The sequence below is a fragment of the Cyprinodon tularosa genome, unplaced genomic scaffold (assembly GCF_016077235.1).
Source record: "Cyprinodon tularosa strain WSP-4 unplaced genomic scaffold, ASM1607723v1 ctg110, whole genome shotgun sequence".
NCBI lineage: Eukaryota > Metazoa > Chordata > Actinopteri > Cyprinodontiformes > Cyprinodontidae > Cyprinodon > Cyprinodon tularosa.
This window is the reverse complement of record NW_024037894.1, coordinates 1,008,259-1,029,722: the sequence shown is the minus strand read 5'-3', so window position 1 is coordinate 1,029,722 and position 21,464 is coordinate 1,008,259. Positions and strand designations below refer to the sequence as shown.

The following is a 21,464-nucleotide window of genomic DNA, read 5'->3' as shown; positions in this document are numbered from 1 at the left end:
GATTCTAATGAATGAAACATGGAAATACTGGGAGCAGTTTTATATCAGTGCTTCAGCGTATCTTTACTTTCTGCTCCTGACTTTCTTCAGCTCCTTCCTTCCTTTATATTCTGATAAAGACATGAAAGCTGGAACTAAATGGAAAAAACCAGGAGGATAAATCGTCCAGTTTTTAAATAAGAAAAACAATTCTATTGTAACACTGGAACCTGAACTAAGAACCCTCTCACCCCATAACTGGTAGATTAAGATTAAAATTAGATTATATATTTCATTAAGATTAAGTTAGATGTGTGAGAATGAAACTTAATTGCTAAGAATGTTTTCATTTATGACCAAAAATAGAAAAATGTCCATAAAATTTTATTTCCCTTTCTCTAAAGCCATATTTGTGTATTTGTCCTTGATTTGATCTGGTTAGTGAGACAATTTGTCATATGTGATGATTTAGAACAAGAAAACATACTTCATGATCTCATTTGAAGTGCATGTAATATACTTTATTTCTTTCATTTAAGGCTCTATTGGCCTTTATTTTTGTTATGAAAGCCTGCTGACTGGAAAGTGGGTTAGAAGAGCAGGGAGAGACATTTGGCAAAGGTCAGGATGACCGGGACTCGGACCTGTGACAGCTGGCATATGGGTCAAAAGCTCTACCTCAACACCTTAGCAGCACCATGTGATGTATTTTAAGAGTCTTTTCATGGTGAAAACACTTCCCTAAGGAAATCTTTACTTATTTTTTGATTGGTTCTTACGGTGATCACCATCTTCTCTGCTTTGACTCTGAGACTTTTTTTAAAAATGAAATATTCAAAATTTTATTAAAAATTAAACATTCTAATAAACAAAGAAGGCATAATAAACCAAATGCTTGAAGCTGTGATGGTCTGACTGTTAACTACAGATCTATTTATTCACCTGAAGAAGTAGAAAGTCTGATGTGTTTATAGAAGCTAATACAAACCTGCTCTATTACTATCGTGCTTCTGGTTCAGTGTTGCTGTGGAAGTGGAATCATTTCACCCATTTTTCCCTTTTCAGCTTTGTACTTCTGCTGTTTATTTAGCTTAGAGTTCAAACAGAGTCCAAACCCTTGATCAATGTTAAAGTAACTTTATTTTTGAGCCTTGGACCCGAAGAACCTCTTATTTGGATAAAGTCAGTGTAGAACTAGAACTGGTTGGGGTTTGGTCCATTTTCCATCTCTTAGATGCCTTAAGCGCCTCTTGCAGTACTTTTAGTTTCTCTTATCAAATATGATCCTTCAGCAGTAGATGCCTCCGGACTGTAGCAGCTCTCGGGTTCTGCTTTTGTCAGGAGTTCAGGAGGGGACACTCCTAGCACCCTCTCAGCTCCCGTCACTATCTTCTGCTGGGCTCCCCTGTCCACCATATTAGGGCTGGTGTCTGCTTGACCCGTTTGATCCCAGAGGTCTTTTTTTTAACCAGGTGAGGTCATCAGAGAGCTTAGTTAAAACTATTTGATCGTTTAACAAGGAATAATAGGATGTATAGAGAAAAACAGGTGAATAAAAACATGAAGAAATCTGGTTGAAAATGGTCGCTTACCCTTAAAATACTGAGCCATAAAGAAAACATATTTCTCTTCATAAAAATACTTAATTACAACATAGTATTCTGAATTGGAGCTGCATCAGAAAATTCCCTCAGTTGCAGTGGCGTCAAGTAACAAAGTACAAATACTTTGTTACTTAAGTAGAAAAGTTGGCTATCGATATTTTACTGGAGTACGGTAATTATCTTTTAGACCTCTTTTTACTTCTACTCCTTATATTTTAGAAATAGAGTTGTTAGCTTTGTTTCATTTAAGCTTATTTTCATTATGGGTATTTCAAAAGAATAAAAAACATCAAAATAGTTGCATCCAGACAATTTCTTTGTGGTTGGACTCGGTGCTGCCCCAACTTGTTGTTCACCAAATAAATAGTTGTTCAAGATGATGCAAAGTTAAATTTGACACTGTTACCATCTGTTATAAAACTACGAAAATATAGTCTAAGGAAGTTAAAAATGTTCCTGTAATAGGGTACTGCAGTAAAGCTTCTTTCCTTATAATTTTTTCCTGCATTACTTTTACTTTTATACTTTAAATAGTTTTAAAAATTGTACTTTTACGCTTTTACTGGAGTAAAAAGCTTAAGTTGATCCTCTAACTTCTACTAAAGTTTTTAAACAGTAGGATTTATATTTTTACTGGAGTAATAAACATCAATAATATCCTGGTCAGTTTACAAAGACCATGTCTTTAATGAAGAGAGGAAATGTTTCATAAACTTTAACCTGTTTTCTCTGAAAAGTGGTGGGGATGTAAAATTTAAATGGGAACTTTTACACAAGTTAAACATCCCATAGAGGTGTTTAACATTTATTTTTGAAAAATAAACTATTTACAATGTTGAGTTATGGATGATGACAATACACACAAGACAGAAAAAAATACATCTTTTGTGTTTTAGAAATGGTGAAAGTAATACATGCACTGCGAAAATCCAAATAGAAGGAAGTCAATTTATTCTCCATTGATTTAAGCAAGTATGACAACTTTTCAACTAAAAAGGTGATTTTTTTTAAACAAGAAAAAAAACATCATTATTTTATTTCTAGAGAATAATATCTAATTATTTTCTTTTGAGGGCAAAAATATAAATTTTATTGGCAGATCATATTTTTTTACCTGCTCCAATTAAAGGCAGAGTTTAGGAAAAAGTTACTTATGTTTAATCTTTTTTTGCAGCGTGTATAGATTTGTAACCTGACAACAGCCAGATGCATGTCTCGCTCCGCCTAGCTCCACTCACATACATCTGGGAACCCGCTCATTGAAAGTGATTTCCCCAACCGAATTGTGAGTGGAGCTAGGCGGAGCGAGACATGCATCTGGCTGTTGTCAGGATAATAGATTTGGGCTCATAATGAAACCTTTCAACGGAACATTTAATTATCCTGCTATGGCGGAGAGAAGATTGATTCAAGATGCTTGATATCATCAGTTCCTTTTTTTGGGGGGAAATGGCTTGAATGGCTCCCGCCTCTTCATTGTTCCAGCTCCTCTTATCAACAGCGCTCATGTGTGTCCTGGAATGCAAACCAGCCTTTCACTTCAGAGACCCTTTCCTCACAACCAGGGGATGAAAGTTAGTGCAGGACCTTCTGAAAGGCTCAGACGGTGGATCAGAGTTTAAAGAATACAAAGCTTTGCAGATCATCGATATGCAACCTTTTCCTCATCACTGCCTATTTCTGTTGTCAAAAAATGTTTAATCACCACTGAAAATATTCTAAAAGCACAAAGATGAACAAATTTCACTGGGTTTTATTAAACAGGTTAATGCATATTCATGAGATGAAGGTAAAAATAAATATCGTTTTCAGTGGGACATTTGGGACTCATTTTTTCTTGGAATATGTCTATTTCCCCTTTTTTTAGTATAATAAGTTGTTTTAGGTTTAAAATCAGAAAATGTACTCCTTTTAAGTGCTTAATAACTAATAATCATATTTCAATGCCAAACATATCTGCTCTATTTTCAGATAATCTTACTAATCTACTCTAATTTAGGGCAAAAAACGCACATTTTTTGGGAAATATTTTCTATTTTATTGCAGATTAAAAGCTTTTTTCCTCTTCGCCAACTCTGACCAGCTTCCCTGCAAACATTCCCACAGTATTTTTCTTCCTTCACCCAGTGGTGGAGCTAGACTGTTTTTATTGGGGGAGAGGGGGGTGAGGCTATCTCAAGGGGCTCCACAGACACAAGTTTGAGTTTGTTTCCGAAACTTTTGCTAAAGGGGTTTTAAAACAAATATAATTAGGTACATGTGAGGAGCACAGGGGATAAGATCTGTGTTTGTAATTTGTAAGAGACATAAAAATCTAAAATTCAGCTTGGCAAATGTCAGTGAATGAATAATTTTTCAAGGATCATTTTTACAGACAGATGTATGGTTGTGCCATGGGATCTCCAGTGTCACCTTGGACACCTTAGGAGGAACACCACCAAGCCATTGATTTAGAGATGTGGATGACACATTCATCGAAATCCAGCTGAAAGAAGTGGAAGCTTTCACAAAACACATCAACTCGGTTGACCACAACATCAAATTCACCAGAGAGGATGCCACCGACAACAAGCTATCCTTTTCTGGACTGTTTGGTGAGCATGGAAGGAGATGGAAACCTCAACATTGAAGTGTATAGGAAACCTACTCACACAGACCAATATCTTCTTTTTGACTCACACCACCCACTGGAACACAAACTCTCAGTCAACAGAACCTTACAACACCGGGCTGAGCATGTCCCTACTGAAACAGAAGGAAAACACAAAGAACAGAAACACATCAAAGATGCTCTTCAAACCAGTGAAAACCCCAATTGGGCGTTTGTCAATTCAGCAAGGAAATCCAAATGACACAGAACATAATGGTGAGAAGATTAAACACAAAAACACCCCATATGTTGCTGGAGTCTCTGAAAAACTCTAGAGGATTTTATCCAAACACAAAATCCCAATACATTTCAAACCAAACGAGACCCATCAACAGAAACTAGTGCATCCTAAAGACAAACCCCCTGACCTAAGCTGAGTGGAGTGGTGTATGCAGTTCAATGCAATGAGGAATGCTCTGATCTTTATATTGGAGAAATCAAACAACCTCTCCACAGATACATGGCCCAACACAGAAGAGCAACGTCATCAGGACAAGACTCTGCTGTCCATCCAGGCTCTGACTGGTAATCTGTGATACCGGTCATTTGCCCGGTGGGCCGGTCCTAAATTCAGCGTGTGAGGACCGGCTCTCCTTAAATCATACCAGCCCAAACACTTCCTCTCTGGCCAAAGCACCTACCTGTGACAGTAAATAACTCAATGAGCTCAAGAAGTAATACAATGTTAACTACCTAAATGATGCATGCAGTATATATAGCCCTTCCTTGTCATGCACATCCTTGTGACGGTTGGCATATGGTGTAATTTTCAATTTCTTCAAACTGTAAAATACTTGCAACACACTTAATTACAATAAAAGCAAAATGGTTTCTTTAAACTAAACTGCGATGTTGCTCTTATATTTGGCGAATTTATGTTAGAATATTTTGCAGAAAGATGTTGCGGTGCAAGATTGGGGTTTTGCATCTAAAGGCTAACGTTTCCTGTCTTACATGCATTGTTGCCAGGTTGGGATGCTTCTCAATCTGGCTGTTTAGGATGGCTGTTTATGGGTAAAAAAAAAAATATCCTTTAGATTTATGGCCTAAGAGATCATTAGACCTAAGTTCAAATTGGGCGAGATTTCATATATTCAGGCGGTTTATGAACATTTTTTGGGCTCAAAAACGTGAGTCAGTGACTTCTGGCAACCCTACTGATGTGGTAAGTGGCGCTGGTGATGCTTGTAACCTAGTGTGAAGGCTTTGGAAGCCATTCAATTGACTGTGACTGCTATGTGTCAAGGTATACAATTCACGTTATGCAGCAGCAGTCACTGTCACGTCCGTGTTAATAACAGTGCATCAAACGCGTGCAGTAGAGATGATTCCTTCATGCTATCATCTCAATCCTCATCGCCATGCAGGGGACCAAGACATCTAGCCTGGTCAGCCAGGCCAACAACAACCCTAATGACTCCCCATCACTAAGGGGTGGACCTGCTTTCGGTTCAATTTGCATGTTTTCTAGGCCATAACAAGGCTTTTGTTGGGCTACTCTGTAAAACTTGGAACTCAACACTAATTCAGACATTTTGAATTGAGAAAGCTTCCTGGATGGGAAGCGAAATGTCTTCAAACTTGGAAAACAAAGTCCGGTGGTTTGTTTATAACTTTTTTGGAATCAGTGAGTGAATGTGTTTGTGAATGGATTAATATTAAAAACAGAAGAAAAACCAAGGATTAATAACTTCAGGCCTTTTATCAATTTACCATAAAAACCAATGTTGGCGTAAAAGATTTTTAACCCTCCTCTCTTTTTCTGCAACTGTTAGTTATTGATTAACAGTTTGTGGCTGATTTTTCATGAAACAAAGCATTTTTTTTCTGCTTTCAGAAAAGTATGTTTTACTTAAAGGTACATTTAGCTAACTTCACTTTTTGTGAGTAAAATGTTAATGGAAATCCTGTTCTTTTCCTGTACTCTACTGAAATGATCTGGTTTTCTGACATGTCAAACATCTGAGGAGGCCAATCAGATCTCAGCGGGGTCACCGTCTAGCTCTGCCCCTGATCCCTCCACCCTGTGTCACTCTGGAACAGTCCAACCGGGTGGACTCTGTTGGGTTATGAATGTTCTAGATGTTGGTTAAAGTTCTAAACTGAAAGGGAAGGAACAACACTTTGCTTTTTTCTTTATGTCTTGGCATGAAAACGCTGACAGCTGTGAGTTTAGTTGGTTTCTTTGAAAGAAGTGAGTTGTTTGTATGACATCCAGTCGCCAAGCACCGCATCTCTTTAGACCCGCTGGTTCCCTGGAGGAGCAGCAGGAGTTAATTTGAATGGGAGCAGAACAACAGATGACATGAGGAGGGAGCTGAACGTCTCTGCTGATGCAAACGAAGACGAAGTTCTCAGGCGATCCTCTGATGGATTAAAAGAAGCCTCAGAGTCCCTTTAATCTGACACTTTATTCATTAGGTTCAGGTTTTCCAGTCTGTTTTCTCTGCCTTGTTGACATTTAATCTGCAATATTTATTGAACTTCATTTTAGTTGAAACCTAAAATCAGCTTTGTCACAAATATTCATCTGAGTCTGGTGGGCCATCATATTGGGTAATCATTTTTTTATTTCTTTACACTATAAATAAAACAGCAACACTGCGACGACTGGCCAGCTGTCCACGTATCGCCAATGAGAAACATGCTAGGGACGACATTAATACTGCGCATGCTCAGTTGGACCTCACCAATAGGACAGAAGACACTTAAAATAATTCTTCTGAATTTTTAAGGAAAAAAAATATTTTTTTTGAGTGAAAATTGTTGCATTATTATTCCAAACAAAAAATCTGACCAAAAAAAATCTGAAATATACTTTAAATACATTTCCAATTAAAAAAACGTTTTGAGATCAACTTCTGTTATCTCAGATTTATCTATTAATATCAAATATCAAATTAATTATCTATTAATTTGATTTTTTAAAATATATTTTTAAAAATTTCTTTACAGATTTTATTTTTTCCAGTTTTTATTTATTTTTTATATTTCTACTAATTGTAATCTGTTCAGCTTGTGTTCTACAGACCCCATTCTTATCACTTCTGGGTTGGAGCAAAGATGCATTTCTATTGGTCTGCTGGACGTTAGCAACAACATTTGCATTGGTCATGTGAGCGTTTGTACTGGGTTTGAAGTGACCCTGCATAGGTGAGGGTAGTAGAGGAGAGTTGTTTAAACAATCACGGTTGTAATGTTCGGTTGTTTCTGTCCTGTTCAGGGACCCATTTGGACCGCCAGGGTCATCCTCGCTGGCTGTTTGTGTGCTGGGGGCTGTGTCATTGTTCGCCTCTGCCCCGCAGTCGGTTCTGTTCAGCTGCCGCTCCAGCAGAGTGATCCTCTGCTTCAGCCGCTGCTGAGTGTCTGTGTATTCATTCAGCAGACGGGCGAAGCGAGTCTGAAGGGTGTCTAGGGAGGACTCCAGCCTCTCCACCTTCTCCTCTGTGTCCTCCTTCTGTAGCCCACCCCCCTCCGCGTTCTCATCCAGAAGCCCCTCCTTCTTCAGGATCTCCCTACCCCTGTCCTCAAGCACGGTTTTAGCATCTGGATACTCAGTCACCGCCTCCATCAAGTCATCCTTAGAGAGGCAGAAAAGGTCAGAGTATCCCAAACTTCGGATGTTGGCTGTCCTTCGATTCCCCATCTTGCTACCTTTTATGTTCAAAATGCTGATCTCACCAAAGCAGCTTCCTGCAGTAAGGAGAGCGTACTGCGTGACGCCATCGTCAGCTACAACTGCCAGCTTCCCCTCCTTGATGATGTACATCTCCTTACCAATGTCTCCTTTCCTGCAGATGTAGTCCCCTGGACTGAAAACCTGTGGCCGTAGTTTGAGCACAAGCTCCACAAGTAGTCCGGCCTCGCAGTCTTGAAAAATGCGTACTTTCTTTAAGGTCTCCAGGTGTACGTTGATGGCGATCTCAGCCCGCAGTTTGTTGGGCAGGTTCTTCAGCACCTCTTGCTCATCTACGGCTTTCTTGTTGGTCCATAGGTAGTCAAACCATTTGATGACACGCGTCTCCAGTTCTCTGCTGACCTTTCGGAAGTGCATGTAGTGCTTGATGGCATCAATTCGGGCCTGGAACTCGGCCCGTGTGGCGTTCATGTTGGATATCATAGAGCCTACATTTCCCACAATGGTTGCAAAGATCAACACTCCAACAAGGAAGTCAAAGACCACAAACAAGTACTCCTCATCTCGAACAGGTGCAGGCATCTCTCCTATGGTGGTGAGAGTGAGGGTTGACCAATACAAGCAATAGACATAGCTTCTTGTTAAGGAGGCGAACTCAGGTTTGGTGATGTTTGGAAAAACCCAAGTGTCTGAGCCAAACCCCAGAGACTTGGATATGGCGTAGTAGATGCAGGCGTTCCAGTGGATGATGATCAGGATGTAGAGCACCAGGTTGCAGATGCGGAAGATGTTGGGGTAGTTGGTGCGTGTCTCTGTTCGGTCAAAGAACTCAAACATGCGAGGGAAGCGCAGCAGGCGATTGAAGCGGAGCTGTGGAGTGTGTATGCCGGTGTAGATGTACACCAGGTCAGTGGGCAGGATGGACACAACGTCAAGTTTGAACTGCAACGTTCGGATGTAGCTGTCTCTTAGCTTGGTGTGGTCCTTCACCAGGAGGCCTTCCTCCAGAAAACCTGAAATAACAGAAACGGAGAAGGAACTTAGCAGGACTGCTCTCTCTTTCCTACCTTTATCATGTGCTGCACTCCGGTTTAGTTCTACACAATATGTATCTATGATTACTCCAATCCAGTCTGTCCCAGGGAAAGGAGGGCTTCTGCCATTGCGGACGATACATGCGATGTTATCATTTCTTTTGTTGCTAAGCTACAGAGGCAACAGCCAAATGCATTTGTTGCAGTAACAGGTTTTAATCACGTCCCACTCTTTGCTACACTGCCAACGTTCCAACAGTTTGTCAGCTGCTGAGTCAAGGACTCCTACATCTCAGAAGTAAGACATCATCTTGGTAAATCGATATCAATGCAATGACTGAGTGTGTGACTAACTACATAAACTTCTGTGTAGATAACACCATACCTAGAAGAACAGTGAAATGCTTCCTAACTAATAAATCACGGATCAAGTGATCTAAAGCAATTTCTCAACAAGAAATAACAACCCTAGACAGGGAGTTAATGAGGTGAATACAGAAGCAACTCAAGGTCAAGATCATAGAAAGCAAGGAGGCATAAAGGAAGAGGCTGGAAAACAAGCTCCAGTAGAACAATTTCAGAGATATGTGGTCAGGGATGAAGAAGATCACAGGCTTCAAGCAGAAGGATGATCAGACAGATGGAAGTCGTCTACAGGAAGGGACACAGCACACTGGACTTCCTAAGGGGGCTTAGGTCCTTCAGCGTTTGCAGCAAGAGGCTACATAAGTTATAAATCTGTCATGGAGAGTGCGATCTCTTCTGCCATTGTGTGCTAGGGTATTACAGCTAAAGGCTTAAAAAGGCTCAACAAGCTAATAAAGAAGGCTGGCTTTGTTCTATGAACTCCTCTAGAACCTCTGGAGATTATTTCACAAAGAAAAATTCTTCATAAAGAACAATAACAGAGATCATCATCTTCATCAGATTGTTAAACAACAACAGAATGTCTTTAGTCAGAGGCTTCTCCAGATCTAATGCAAGACAGACCTCTACAGAAGACCCTTCCTGCCTACAGCATCAACACCTGGATAATAAAATAACCAGTGAGTTTCTGCAACATTTAGTTTCCCTTTGGGATTAATAAAGCTTTTTTAAATTCAATTGAATAGGCAAGGTTAGCCTCCATCTGCAGAGAAGCTTAAACTTAGAAAGAAGCAAAATGTGTGTTTTTCATATTTTAACTATAAATAATAAAGTTTTTTTGTTTATACAATTGCTCAGAGCTCCAGTACAACTTGATCAGGTTAAACTGACACAAATTTTTAAATAAACTGTTGGTGCTGCATTGTTAGCATTGTTAGCATTCATCTGTTAGGCCAAAAGCTGCTATAGCATCAATTATTTAACACAACATTATGGAGAAGTAAACCAGAGAAAGAACCTTTTTTTTTAATCAAACAAGGAATTTTAATTCTTCAGATATTTGAAAATCCAGATTAGCTATGCTAGTTGCTGGATAATCTGAAGCCAACGTGTGATGTGAAAGCAGGCGGTCGTCGTTCATCTGCCAGGGACATTTCATACCAAATCATCAGCTGTGGGATATTTTCCATTTGCTTTGTCTGTTGACCATTTAAGTTATTTTCTATAATTTAGCTGTCGTAATCTAGCTGTCGAATAAAGTGTTTACATTTCTCAGTATTAATAAAACAAAAATTTTCTCTTGTGATGTCATAGGTCATATATCACATAAAAACTCAAGTTATCTGTTCTAGCATCTTTAAAATGTGCTTTTTTGATTAAATGTATGATGAAAAAGAAATTCAAACAGTTTACAGTTACACTGAATAAATTAAAATCAGCAACCAGATTATACATTTTTTGAAAACAACCTTTAAGCTGCTCACTAAGGTTTTGCTGTTAGGTATAATCAGAGTACTTCAGCGTGTTTCAAGGTAACAGACGCTTCTAAAGAGCTTCAGCAGGATGTCAGCAGCTACATCTTTATTGGTTAAAATCAAAGGTTTGTATTTGGCTAGAGGGGAAAATCAGAGTAAAACTGAATCTGAAAAACAGAAATTAGAAAATATATATATATATATATATATATATATATATATATATATATATATATATATATATATATATATATATATATATATATATATATATATATATATATATATAAAATATCAAATATGTGAAAAAAAATAAAATTTGAAATGATAAAATCTGTTAAGAAAAAAAACCTCTAAAAAGAACATTGGAACAAAATTCACTTCATATTTTCTGAGGATGTTTTTTTTTTTTTTTTTTTTACAAGAGTAGAAATAATTCCCTGCATTTTAAGAAACAGTAGAAAAAGCTGAAGAAGAAAAAAAAAATGCTGCAGAAAGCATAAGGTCCAAATCTATGGGAGTATAAAGAGTTATAGTATTTTTTATGTTATATTTCCATGCTGACACCATGAAGCCTGAACTTAGTAAAAGTTTCTGTATAACACTTTGAATTTTGCTTCATTAGAGCTGCCTTCTTTCTTTTTTTATCAGATTCACAGATCATTTAAAGAACTCTATAAAAATGTTACCCATATTTGTTCAGCATTAATCGGAAAAAACACACTTATTTTTTCCCACCTAAACCAATACATTGGTAAACAGAAAATATTTACAAACTTACATCTAGATCTAGATATATTCAGTTTGTTACATTTATTTGAGTTAATTGGTTAAAAAGGTGAATTGTTTCACTCTTTTACAGAAAACATCTTTCACACCAAACAGAGTCATATGCTGCAGTCTAGAAATATCCATGTCTATGGAAAGCAAACCTGGATTAGCGGTTATTTAGTGAGAAAAAAACTTGTTTTCCTTCTTTATTTAGTCTCTCTAATCTCTGCTTATTTGGTTGTAGACCACATAGTTGTTAATTGAAATCAAAATAATAAAAAGAAAGCAAACTTGGTTTAGGAATGAAAAACTGAAATGACTGCACTGAAGAAGCTAATTGTTTGTGTTTAAACCTTAAATCTAGACAAACACTAACATCTCTAAAGGGTTACCTGTCCTTAAACGCACAAAACTGTCCAGGATGTAGACCGCATCAGAGAAGTAGTCCAGCACCAGCCAGCAGACATAGCTGCTCACCTGCAGCTTGTCAAAGCACGCCCTGCAGATAGAAACCGTTAAATGATTCAGTGTTCCAGTGAAAGGGCTGCATTTCTCAGATCGCTGCATCTACTGTCTATCTGCAGGCCTGACACCATAACGATATTTACAGTAATATAATAATACCTTGCAACAACAAGGAACCAGTTATAGAGCACTGCCACAGCGATGACAAACAGCCAGCGATAGTAAAGGTCATCAGACGGAGACACAACAAACAGTTCCCACTTCTTCCTGGAGGTAATAAATAATCACAAAGAAACACAAGTTTTAGAGAAGCAGATTCTAGGAGAACATCTCAAAAAATGAATACATTTACGATTTTGTTGTAATACTTTAATCTACAGTTAAATAACATGTTTATATTAATTGGCCTCCAGCACAAAACCTTAAACTCAAGAAACAGGAAGCTAGAAACTGGATGTCTCTCTGACCTAATTCAATATTTTAACCCCTTTCGCAGTCAGGGATACCTCAGGATCCCCTTGGCGTTGTTGCCGTTGGCGTCCGGTTGGGTGATGCTGCTCCGACTGGGGGCTGTTCTCAGTTCGGGGCCACGGAAACGCTCCAGGAAGGAGTCAGGCCGCTGCTCCTCCTCTACCAGACTCCTGTGAGCCCATTCCCTCAGCCTCACCACCAGCTTTACCAACCTGGGTGCACAACAGAAAATCCCTCTTAAACTCATCCCAAACTTTTATCTGTATGGCGGAAGATAACTGTCAATAACAAAAGCATGTGTACATGTCTGTATTTCTTGATAAATGTGAATAGAATAAGTTTAAAAGTTAGGAATAAAAGCTATAAAGTAATAACTTTTCAAAACTACAATTAAAATTCACAAATTCATGAGTATGAAAAGCAAATGTATGATTATGAATCACATAAATAACAAACATGAATAAAAAACTAAAATCAACAAGCTTATAAATTTATGAGTACGTATCTCAAATGTAATAGTTTGAATCACAAATATAAATCATAAATCTATTAGAACCAACACAAATCAAGAAGTTGTATTTGTTCCTCAATCACTAATTTATTTAATATGAAAAACACATGTGTACAAATTATGGATCCATAAATAGGAATCAAAATTCAAAACTCAATAGTAAAAATGATACAAGCTCAAGTCTAAATCTACAACCCGTAATGAAGATGTTAGACTCCTTATCAGATGGTGCAGAAATCCCAGTACATTTCAAACCAAACAAGACCCTTAAACAGAGACTAGTGCATCCTAAAGACAAAACCCCAAGACCAAATATGAACGGAGTGGTGTATGCAGTTTAATGCAGTGAGGAATGATAAGATCTTTATATTGGAGAAACCGAACAACCTCTCCATAGATGCATGGCCCAACACAGAAGAGCGACCTGCTCAGGACAAGACTCTGTTGTCCATCTACACCTTATGGATAAAGGATATTCGTTTGAATACCAGAATGTTCACATTTTGGAAATAGAAGACAGGTGGTTTTAATATAAATGGCTTCCTTCACGAAGGAAGCCATTTATGTTAATAGAGAAAAACCAACCTTAAACAGAGGGGGTGGACTCAGATTTCAGCTTTTAAAAACCTGCAGTTCAGCGATAGTTGATTCCTTCCACCCCCATACATGGAAACAGAAGACCCCGCCTGTTCAGCCAGGCGACCCCCCCTTCAGAGACATAGTCAGGTATGGGCTATTACAGGCTTACAAATAAGCCAAACGACCCCCCATTCCATAGGGGCGGACCTGTTCTTTCGGTTTAATTTGCATGTTTTCTAAGCCACAACAAGGCTTTGTTGGTCCACTCGAATGCAACGTTATTCCTGACATTTTGAGTTGAAAAAGCTTCCTGGATGAGAAGTGAAACGTCTTCTAACTTAGAAACAAAGTTCAGTGGATTGTTTTTATTAACTTTTTTTGTATGACTATGACCTGGATGACTGAGAATCTTCACCAGCTATCTGACAGAACAGGAGATCTGAATAAAAGAGATCTGAATTTTTGGACATCATTGCTTCACCTTGAAATGGCTCCATTCCTTTGAAAGGAACTCCTTGAAGCGCGTCCATCAGGGTCCAGAGTGGCGACTCTCTGCAGCTCTGAGGACGTGTCATCCCAGACAGATGGCACCCTGGGGTCAAAGCAATAAAAAAATTAAAACAAACTCTTATTATAACTCAATCGCTCCTTAGGCCATCAGAGGAGGTTCTCCTTACCTGCTTAGTTTACTATCAGCTCTCTCGATCTCTTCTTCCAAGGTGGTCTTCACTGACAGGTTGTGGGGGGACAGCTCTCCCTCCGGAGCCTGGCCTGTCATGCTGTGGTTCTGTGAGGAAAAACAGTAGCAATGATGCCTCACTTTCTGCCATTAAACCAGGCTGTCACTGCCAGAGTTTGTCTGCTGCAGGAGAGGGAAGTGTTTGTGGTGCATAAAGTCCGCTTATAGTCAGGGGATAGGGGCCGTCTGAGACCTTCTGCAGTCCCTAACCGGGATCCATCAGGTGATGGCTCGGTTACCGTGGTGATGAAGCATACACAAAGCAGAGACTGAGGGATTTATCTCACTATTTAGGATTCTGATACAATTTTGGTTTTAGTTTATTTCTAATCAGAAACTTCCTGAAAAAAATATTAAGTTTAGAAACTAAAACCTTTTTTTCTCTATAATATTCGTTTGGTGCTAAACAGCTCGTCTTATTTGGTTTATTACATTGCTTTTATTAATTTTTATTTAGTTGGTTATTAATTAACTTTGGCTTATTTTAAGTTGTTTTTGCTGTTTACAAATGTATTCAGTTATATGCAGACACACAGTTTCAGACTTGAACAAGAAGCAAAAAAAAAAAAACTCAAAAATCTAAAGACAACTACTTATGTCTCTCCCCTTCTCTCATGCCCCCTTTCCTCTTACTCTTGAAAAAACTAACCACCAGTGCTGTACAAAAAAAAAAAGAAAGAAAGAAAAAAAAAAAAGAAAACAACTACTTAATTGTGAATGTTAAGTTTTATTTGGTCTGGTCCCTTTAATAGAATCTAATTATGTCAATTTGAGTGATTTCTTTTCTCTAGATCTCCAAATTTAGTTTATATAGATATGATTTGCACTAGATTACACTTTGTTCAAATTTCCGTTTAATTCTGTACTTTTGATAAAAAACATTAAGTCTGCTCATGTCGCTGTCGTACTTCATTGTTTTTTAAGGTGACAGACGCTTCTAAGGAGCTTCAGCAGGATGATTAGGGTGAAGTTATATCAGATGAACTACGGTCACAATTTTGCAACACTTTTGCCATGTCCTTTTTACACTAAACCTAATTTACAGAAATTTTGTCTGAATATTTCTGATTAAATTAATTAATGTGTTTTGGCTTTATCCACATCTGTAAAATTATGGGCCAAAGTGTTTGAATCTATGTATGATGTGTTTGGCCAAATGGATCTAATCTATTCAGTGAATTCTAGACTAACAGAAGGATTTTAAAGTCTATTCTCTGAGCAACAGGGAGCCAGTGGAAGGACTTCAGAACTGGGCTAATGTGCTCTACTTTCTTAGTTCTAGTGAGAACACAGGCAGCAGTGTTTTGGATCAGCTGCAGCTTTCTGATGGACTTTTGAGACAAACCTATGAGGACACTGTTGGAGTGATCAATTCTACTAAAGATAAATATATTAATGAGTTTTCTAGATCGTGCTTGGACATTAGTCCTTTAATCCTGGGTGTTCTTCAGCTGATAAAAGGCTGACATAGTAACTGTTTTTATGAGCCTCTGAAGGTTCAGGTCTGAGTCCATCATGACACCAAGGTTTCAGCCATAATCAGTGGTTTCTAGCTGTAGTAGGTGAAGCTGGGAGCTAATTCTGGATCTCTGCTCCTTTGTTCCGAAGATTATTACCTCAGTTTGGTTTTTATTCAGTTGTAGAAAATGATGGTGCATCCACATATTGATCTGTTCTAAGCATCTAGCCAATGCTCTGATGGGTTCATGGTCACCTGGTTCCATTTAGGATATAAAGCTGTATATATCGTCTGCATAGTTATAGTAACTGATCTAATTGTCTGCTATAACCTGAGGTAAGGGGAGCACGTAGATGTTGTATAGGAGGGGTCCCAGAATGGAGCCTTGAGGAATCCCACATGGTATTTTCTGGTCTCCCTAGTTCCCTACTGACACATAGACGTCCCTGCCCTTCAGGTAGGATTTGAACCAGTCCAGTGCTGAACCAGAAAGGCCGACCCAGTTATCCAGACGCTCTAATAAAATCCAGTGATAAACAGCATCAAACACTAGACTGAAGTCCAATAATATCATATTGTATTACAAATAGTACAAATAAGTTGCTACCTTACTTAAGTAGAAATGTTGGCTATCTATACTTTACTGGAGTAATTATTTTTAAGCAACTTTTTACTTATACTCCTTACATTCTAAATATAGACTCATTGTTTTTTTTTCCGTTAAGCTAATTTTCATCATGCCCTGTTGGTATTAAAAAAAATAATTAAAAACTAAATAATTAGTTTAATTCAGACTATTAATTTATTTGTGGTTGGACTCTGTGCTGCCCCAACTTGTTGTTTACCACATAGCAAAATAAATAGTTTTTATAGATGATGCAAAGTTGAATTTGACACTCTTACCATTAGTTATAAAACCAAGAAAATGAAGTTTAAGGAATAATCATTGAGAATTTTAGAATGTTTTTCCTTTAATAGAGTAGAGCAGTAAAATTTCTATCCTTACAAATTACCTGCATTAATTTTCCTTCTATACTTTAAGTAGTTTTAAAAATGGTACTGATACAGTTTTACCGGTGTAAAAAGCGTAAGTTGATCCTCTAACTTCTACAGAAGTGTTTTGAAACAGTAGGATTTATACTTCTACTGGAGTAATAAACATTAATACTTTGGACACCTCTGCCTGTGGTTGGCATGGAAACCTGACTGCAAGACATCAAAGCAGGTGATCACAGTTAAGACGGCTTCAACCTGTTGAAACCATAAGCGTCGTTAGACCTATTTAAGGGTGGCTTCAGCCACCCTTTCTTTGGCATTAGCCACCCTATAATTATTTTGCGATTTTAAAAAATATATATTTTTTTTCTGTATTTATTTTTTCCTCATATTTTCCCAAAACAAATGCAGTAAAGCACCGAATAAAAGCCATAAAGAAGACAAGTTAATCTGAACAATCATAGGCGTAACTTCCTTAAGGACTGGTGTGGACATGTCCCCACCAATATTTTGTACACGTATTTTGCTTTCGGTGCTGTGTATATCTGATTAAAACCCCATTCATGCCGCTCCTCAGAAAGAAAATAAAAAAAGTTCTCCCCGCTGCTCACCGTCCACAAACCCCGACAAAAAAACTCAGAAAAAAGAATCTGTTGCCTCTCGCTTTCTCCCCATCACCCCCCTCCAACCTCTCCCCATAACATTTGAATTGAAGATATCCGCGGGTGGCGGGTCGGGTTCGGTAGTCATCCTAACGGGTTCGGGCGGGTGCGGGTTGGTAAAACTCGACCCATGCAGGTCTCTAAGCTACACTACATTCAGTATCGTTGCCATAGAAACAGACAACAGCGCCAATATATCAGAATTATACTAAAACACACGCAAATAATTTCCCACATAAAAAACAGGACTTTCAGTCCATTACAGTTTTCCGTTTTTAGAGGGTTGTTTATTTTGCGTTTATTAAGTGATGGCTGTGGTATATTAGCTTTCACTGCTATAAGCTTTCGCAGCAGTGATTGATTAATTTAAACACCTGCTCTGCTGATGGTCTATCGGAGTTGGTGTTTAGGTTGAACATAAAGAACACCTTTTATTTGAAGCTTCTTGTAGCTACTGTTTTAACCCCTTGAACCCTACGGACCCACCGGCGGGTCCAGCTGCTACATGACCTCGTCATTTTACCAAACCCCCAGTATTGATGTAAAAAACATATTTGGCACAGTTTGGTGACATTTATGGATAAGTGTGCCAAAATGGCCTCTCCGCCTAAGAAATTTCTCACTAATACCATTCTAAAATAAATATGATTCATCTGATTGAGTCCACATTTTGTATATTTTTACACAACATTTAGATTTGAAAGACTGTACTACTTTTTTGTGCTATAAATAATATTTTGGTAGTGTTTTGCAATGTTTATTTCAAAGAAAATGTTGGCGAGGTTCAAAAAATGCAAAATATTTTGTATTTTGTCCCTAATATTTCAGGCAGGGTCAAAGCTACAATGGTGCTGACACCAGAAAACCATTCTATGACATCTTACCTTTACAGATGTACCAAAAGTTTCTTCTTAAATCTAATAGCTTTGAGGCTATAAGTTATTTACTTTTGTGTGTTTTTGTCAGGCAGAAATTTATTTATACCCCCTTAGGGTGTAAGAGGTTAATCCCGGCTTTACTTAAAACTTTTTCCTGACTTTGATAGTGTTGCCATTCAGTAGCAAGCACTGCGCCCCTTTTTCTTTTATATGTACACGTACATTTAAGATTTAGCGCGTTAAGTTGACAACTCATGAGCAAGCTGCTTTTTGCAATCTAGCAGGAAGGTAAGGATAGGATCTTGCAGGTGTGACGTCACTCTGCAGGGGGTCCAAAGATAAAAGATTTAAACAATTTTGGCATTGGAATTTCAGATTTAAGGGAGTTAGAAAGTTCACTTAGTAAAAGTGCAAATAATAAATCTGATACCGATTACTTTTAAGCTGGTTGAACATACTGCGACAGACTGGTGACCTGTCCAGGGTGATCCCACCTCTCACCCAGAACGTGGCTAGAGATATGCACCAGCACCTCCTGATCCCACTGAGGGATAAGGTTAAAGAAAATGGATGGTTGAACATAGTCCGCTCTCCCAGATTCTATCAAATCAGTATTGATACCCTCAGGGGCGGATTTAGGAAATTTGGGGCCCTAGGCAAAGACAGGCAGGGGGCCCCCTGAGAAGAAAACCCATAAAACAGACCCATTCTACAGATAGAGAAATGTTAATAGAATAGACATCCATTATTTGTTCTAGGTTTTGTCCCTCTCTTCTTGTCCCTTTTTCCTCTCTATTTATCAGCGTTCTGATGGCATTTTAGCCAAAGGATTTTTATCAAAAACATAATTAATGTGCACAAATAAGGATTAGTTGTATTAACCATACATGGAAACAGAGTTTTATGGGGCCCCCAGAACCTGGGGCCCTGGGCAACTGCCTAGTATTGCCTAATGGTAAATCCCCCCCTGGATACCCTACTAGTGGATGTTCTTGACAGAAAGACGGAGTTGCTTAATCATATTCTGCTTAAGGTCCCATAAGATCTTGTCCGAGTCCTGGTTTAAAAGTAAATTAATTTTAAAAAGTGACCCAAAATTGACTGTCAATAAATGTTCTACAAAATTGATATATTTATTTGATTTGTACTGTCTGTTTAGATTTATGTGATATTTTTTGCACAAAATATATAAGTGAATATTGTAACAGTTATGTTTTCAACTGTAAGCATTAAATTGATAAATGTTATTCGCATTTTTTTGGCTTTATCCTTTCCAACAAAAAAAAAAAGGCGTCGCGCAGGGACCTCCCTTTCCTTATGAGCCGTCCCCACCAACTTTCAACACAAAGTTACACCCTTGTCTTAGACAACGCCTTAGCAGGTGCACTGAAAAAATTCGGCGCGCGCTACGCGTGCGCATTATCTTCTAGGGGCTGAGCCACCCTTGTGTCTTAAACCTAGAGACGCCCCTGGTTGAAACACAGCTTTTCCAATAATCTGACTGATTAATGGTAGGTTTGAGATGGGCCTGTAGTTCTGCAGTAGCAGTAGCAGGTGCTCATTTTGATCAGCGGCTTGATAATTGCTGTTTCTTTTCAGTTTTCTGTTTTTGTGAGAGACTCTCTTGATAAATTTCCCAAAGAAGGAGCCTTTAGTCATACTCTTGAAAGAGTCTGTTTTTATTTTAATCTTCATTAACTTCTGACCAGCTCCTGGTTGTTATTTTATTCATGTATGAATTTGTCTTTTTTTTCCCTGCTTCTGTAATTTTCACTGCTTGGTTTAGTCTATAATGTGTAAAGTAAAGTTGCGGGAAAAAATGAGAATAAACCCTATGTGAACTCAACCTTTGTGTTAAGGTAAATACTTAACACCTTAACCCCACCTGCTCCATTGGTCCCTGAAACCAATTTCCAGCCTGCAGCACAGACAGATGAGCTGTTTAGACAACTGTTACCACTGTGTGACTAATTGGTGGATCATTAACGAAAACACACACTCGCTCAGTCGCTCAGCCTGCGGCTCAGCCATCCAATCAACGGCCATCCCTGAGGGCCCTCATCACTCAGGAAACCAACATGCTGACTGGGAGCAAACTGTGGCACATATGTGTCATTACATCATGGGGCATCTGGGTTACCGTACATTATGCAACACCTTATTAAGTGGGGGCAGAGATTTTAAGAAAAGTTTATCATTAACTGGAGAAACCCACTACTACCACTGCCAAATACACACACACCCAAACACAAAGAGTTAGACTTACCTTTAATTTCCTTTAGTTACAGCAGGAGGTTTCTAATGACACCATGACCTGGAGCAGGTCTCCTCTGACGGCTCCATCCACAACATTGTCACCCAACGAAAAACAGACTCTTAAAACAGCCTGAGGTGTTTGGGAGGATGTTCTGTGATGCTTCAGAGGTGTTCTCCTCAGAGGTGTGAACACAAGTCTGCGCTCACCCTCTGATGAGAGAGAGAAGGACACAGGTAGGTGAGGAGGTAAATGAGGGGCGGTGCTTCCCTTGATTCAAGATGGTAGCGGAGTACAGGCGAGGAGTCTTCAGGGAAATGTTCCTGATTGCAGCTCAGATAAAACCTTCTTCACTAACAGAGCTGTTAGAAATCTGTGTCTAGAGTTGTTAAAAAATAAATAAGAAGGAAATGCAAATATGACTTTAAAAATGTATATTTAAAAATGTTGTATTTTTTTTTCTCCTTACCTAGCAAGGATGAATGACAGGACATTGTCAGCGGGGAAGCATGATGCTGGCAGCAGTATGCTGAAAGGACAGTTTTGCTTCAAGCCCGTCATTCTACGTTATCTGCCTTTATTAACTCTGGTTAACTGTTGATTTCGCATCATCTTTCTTCTCTTTGTTTCTTTTTTTAAAGCCAAAGCAGTGACATTAAAACAGGGAATTCCTTGAAACAAAACTCGTAAAAGGAGAGAAATCCTTTATGCTTAATGTTCCTTTAGATCAGGGTGTTAAACTCATGTTTTACTACTTTTAGATGCGCCCCTAAACCAGCACACCTGAATTAAATGGTTGAAGTTCCTTCTCTGTATTCAGCAAAGGAGAGAAAAGGCTGCAGGACACTGAATCTCGAGAAAAGCCAGACCATCCATGGTAAGACTTAAACACAGCTGTCTGCTCCACCTACTCATCACCACTGGACTGAGCATA

General features: G+C 38.5%; 1 protein-coding gene across 1 annotated transcript; it reads right to left on the bottom strand.

Moving 5' to 3' along the window:
• Window positions 1-569: 569 nt before the first annotated feature.
• On the bottom strand, window positions 570-20,717 carry cnga2b (cyclic nucleotide gated channel subunit alpha 2b). The gene is made up of 8 exons (XM_038297240.1): window positions 20,543-20,717; window positions 14,220-14,329; window positions 14,024-14,134; window positions 12,488-12,664; window positions 12,141-12,248; window positions 11,909-12,015; window positions 7,265-8,883; window positions 570-623 (listed from the first exon to the last, which is right to left on the bottom strand). The coding sequence occupies exons 2-8, from the start codon at window positions 14,318-14,320 to the stop codon at window positions 570-572; spliced, it is 2,277 nt and encodes a 758-aa protein (XP_038153168.1). The 5' UTR covers window positions 14,321-14,329; window positions 20,543-20,717.
• Between the last annotated feature and the right edge of the window lie 747 nt (window positions 20,718-21,464).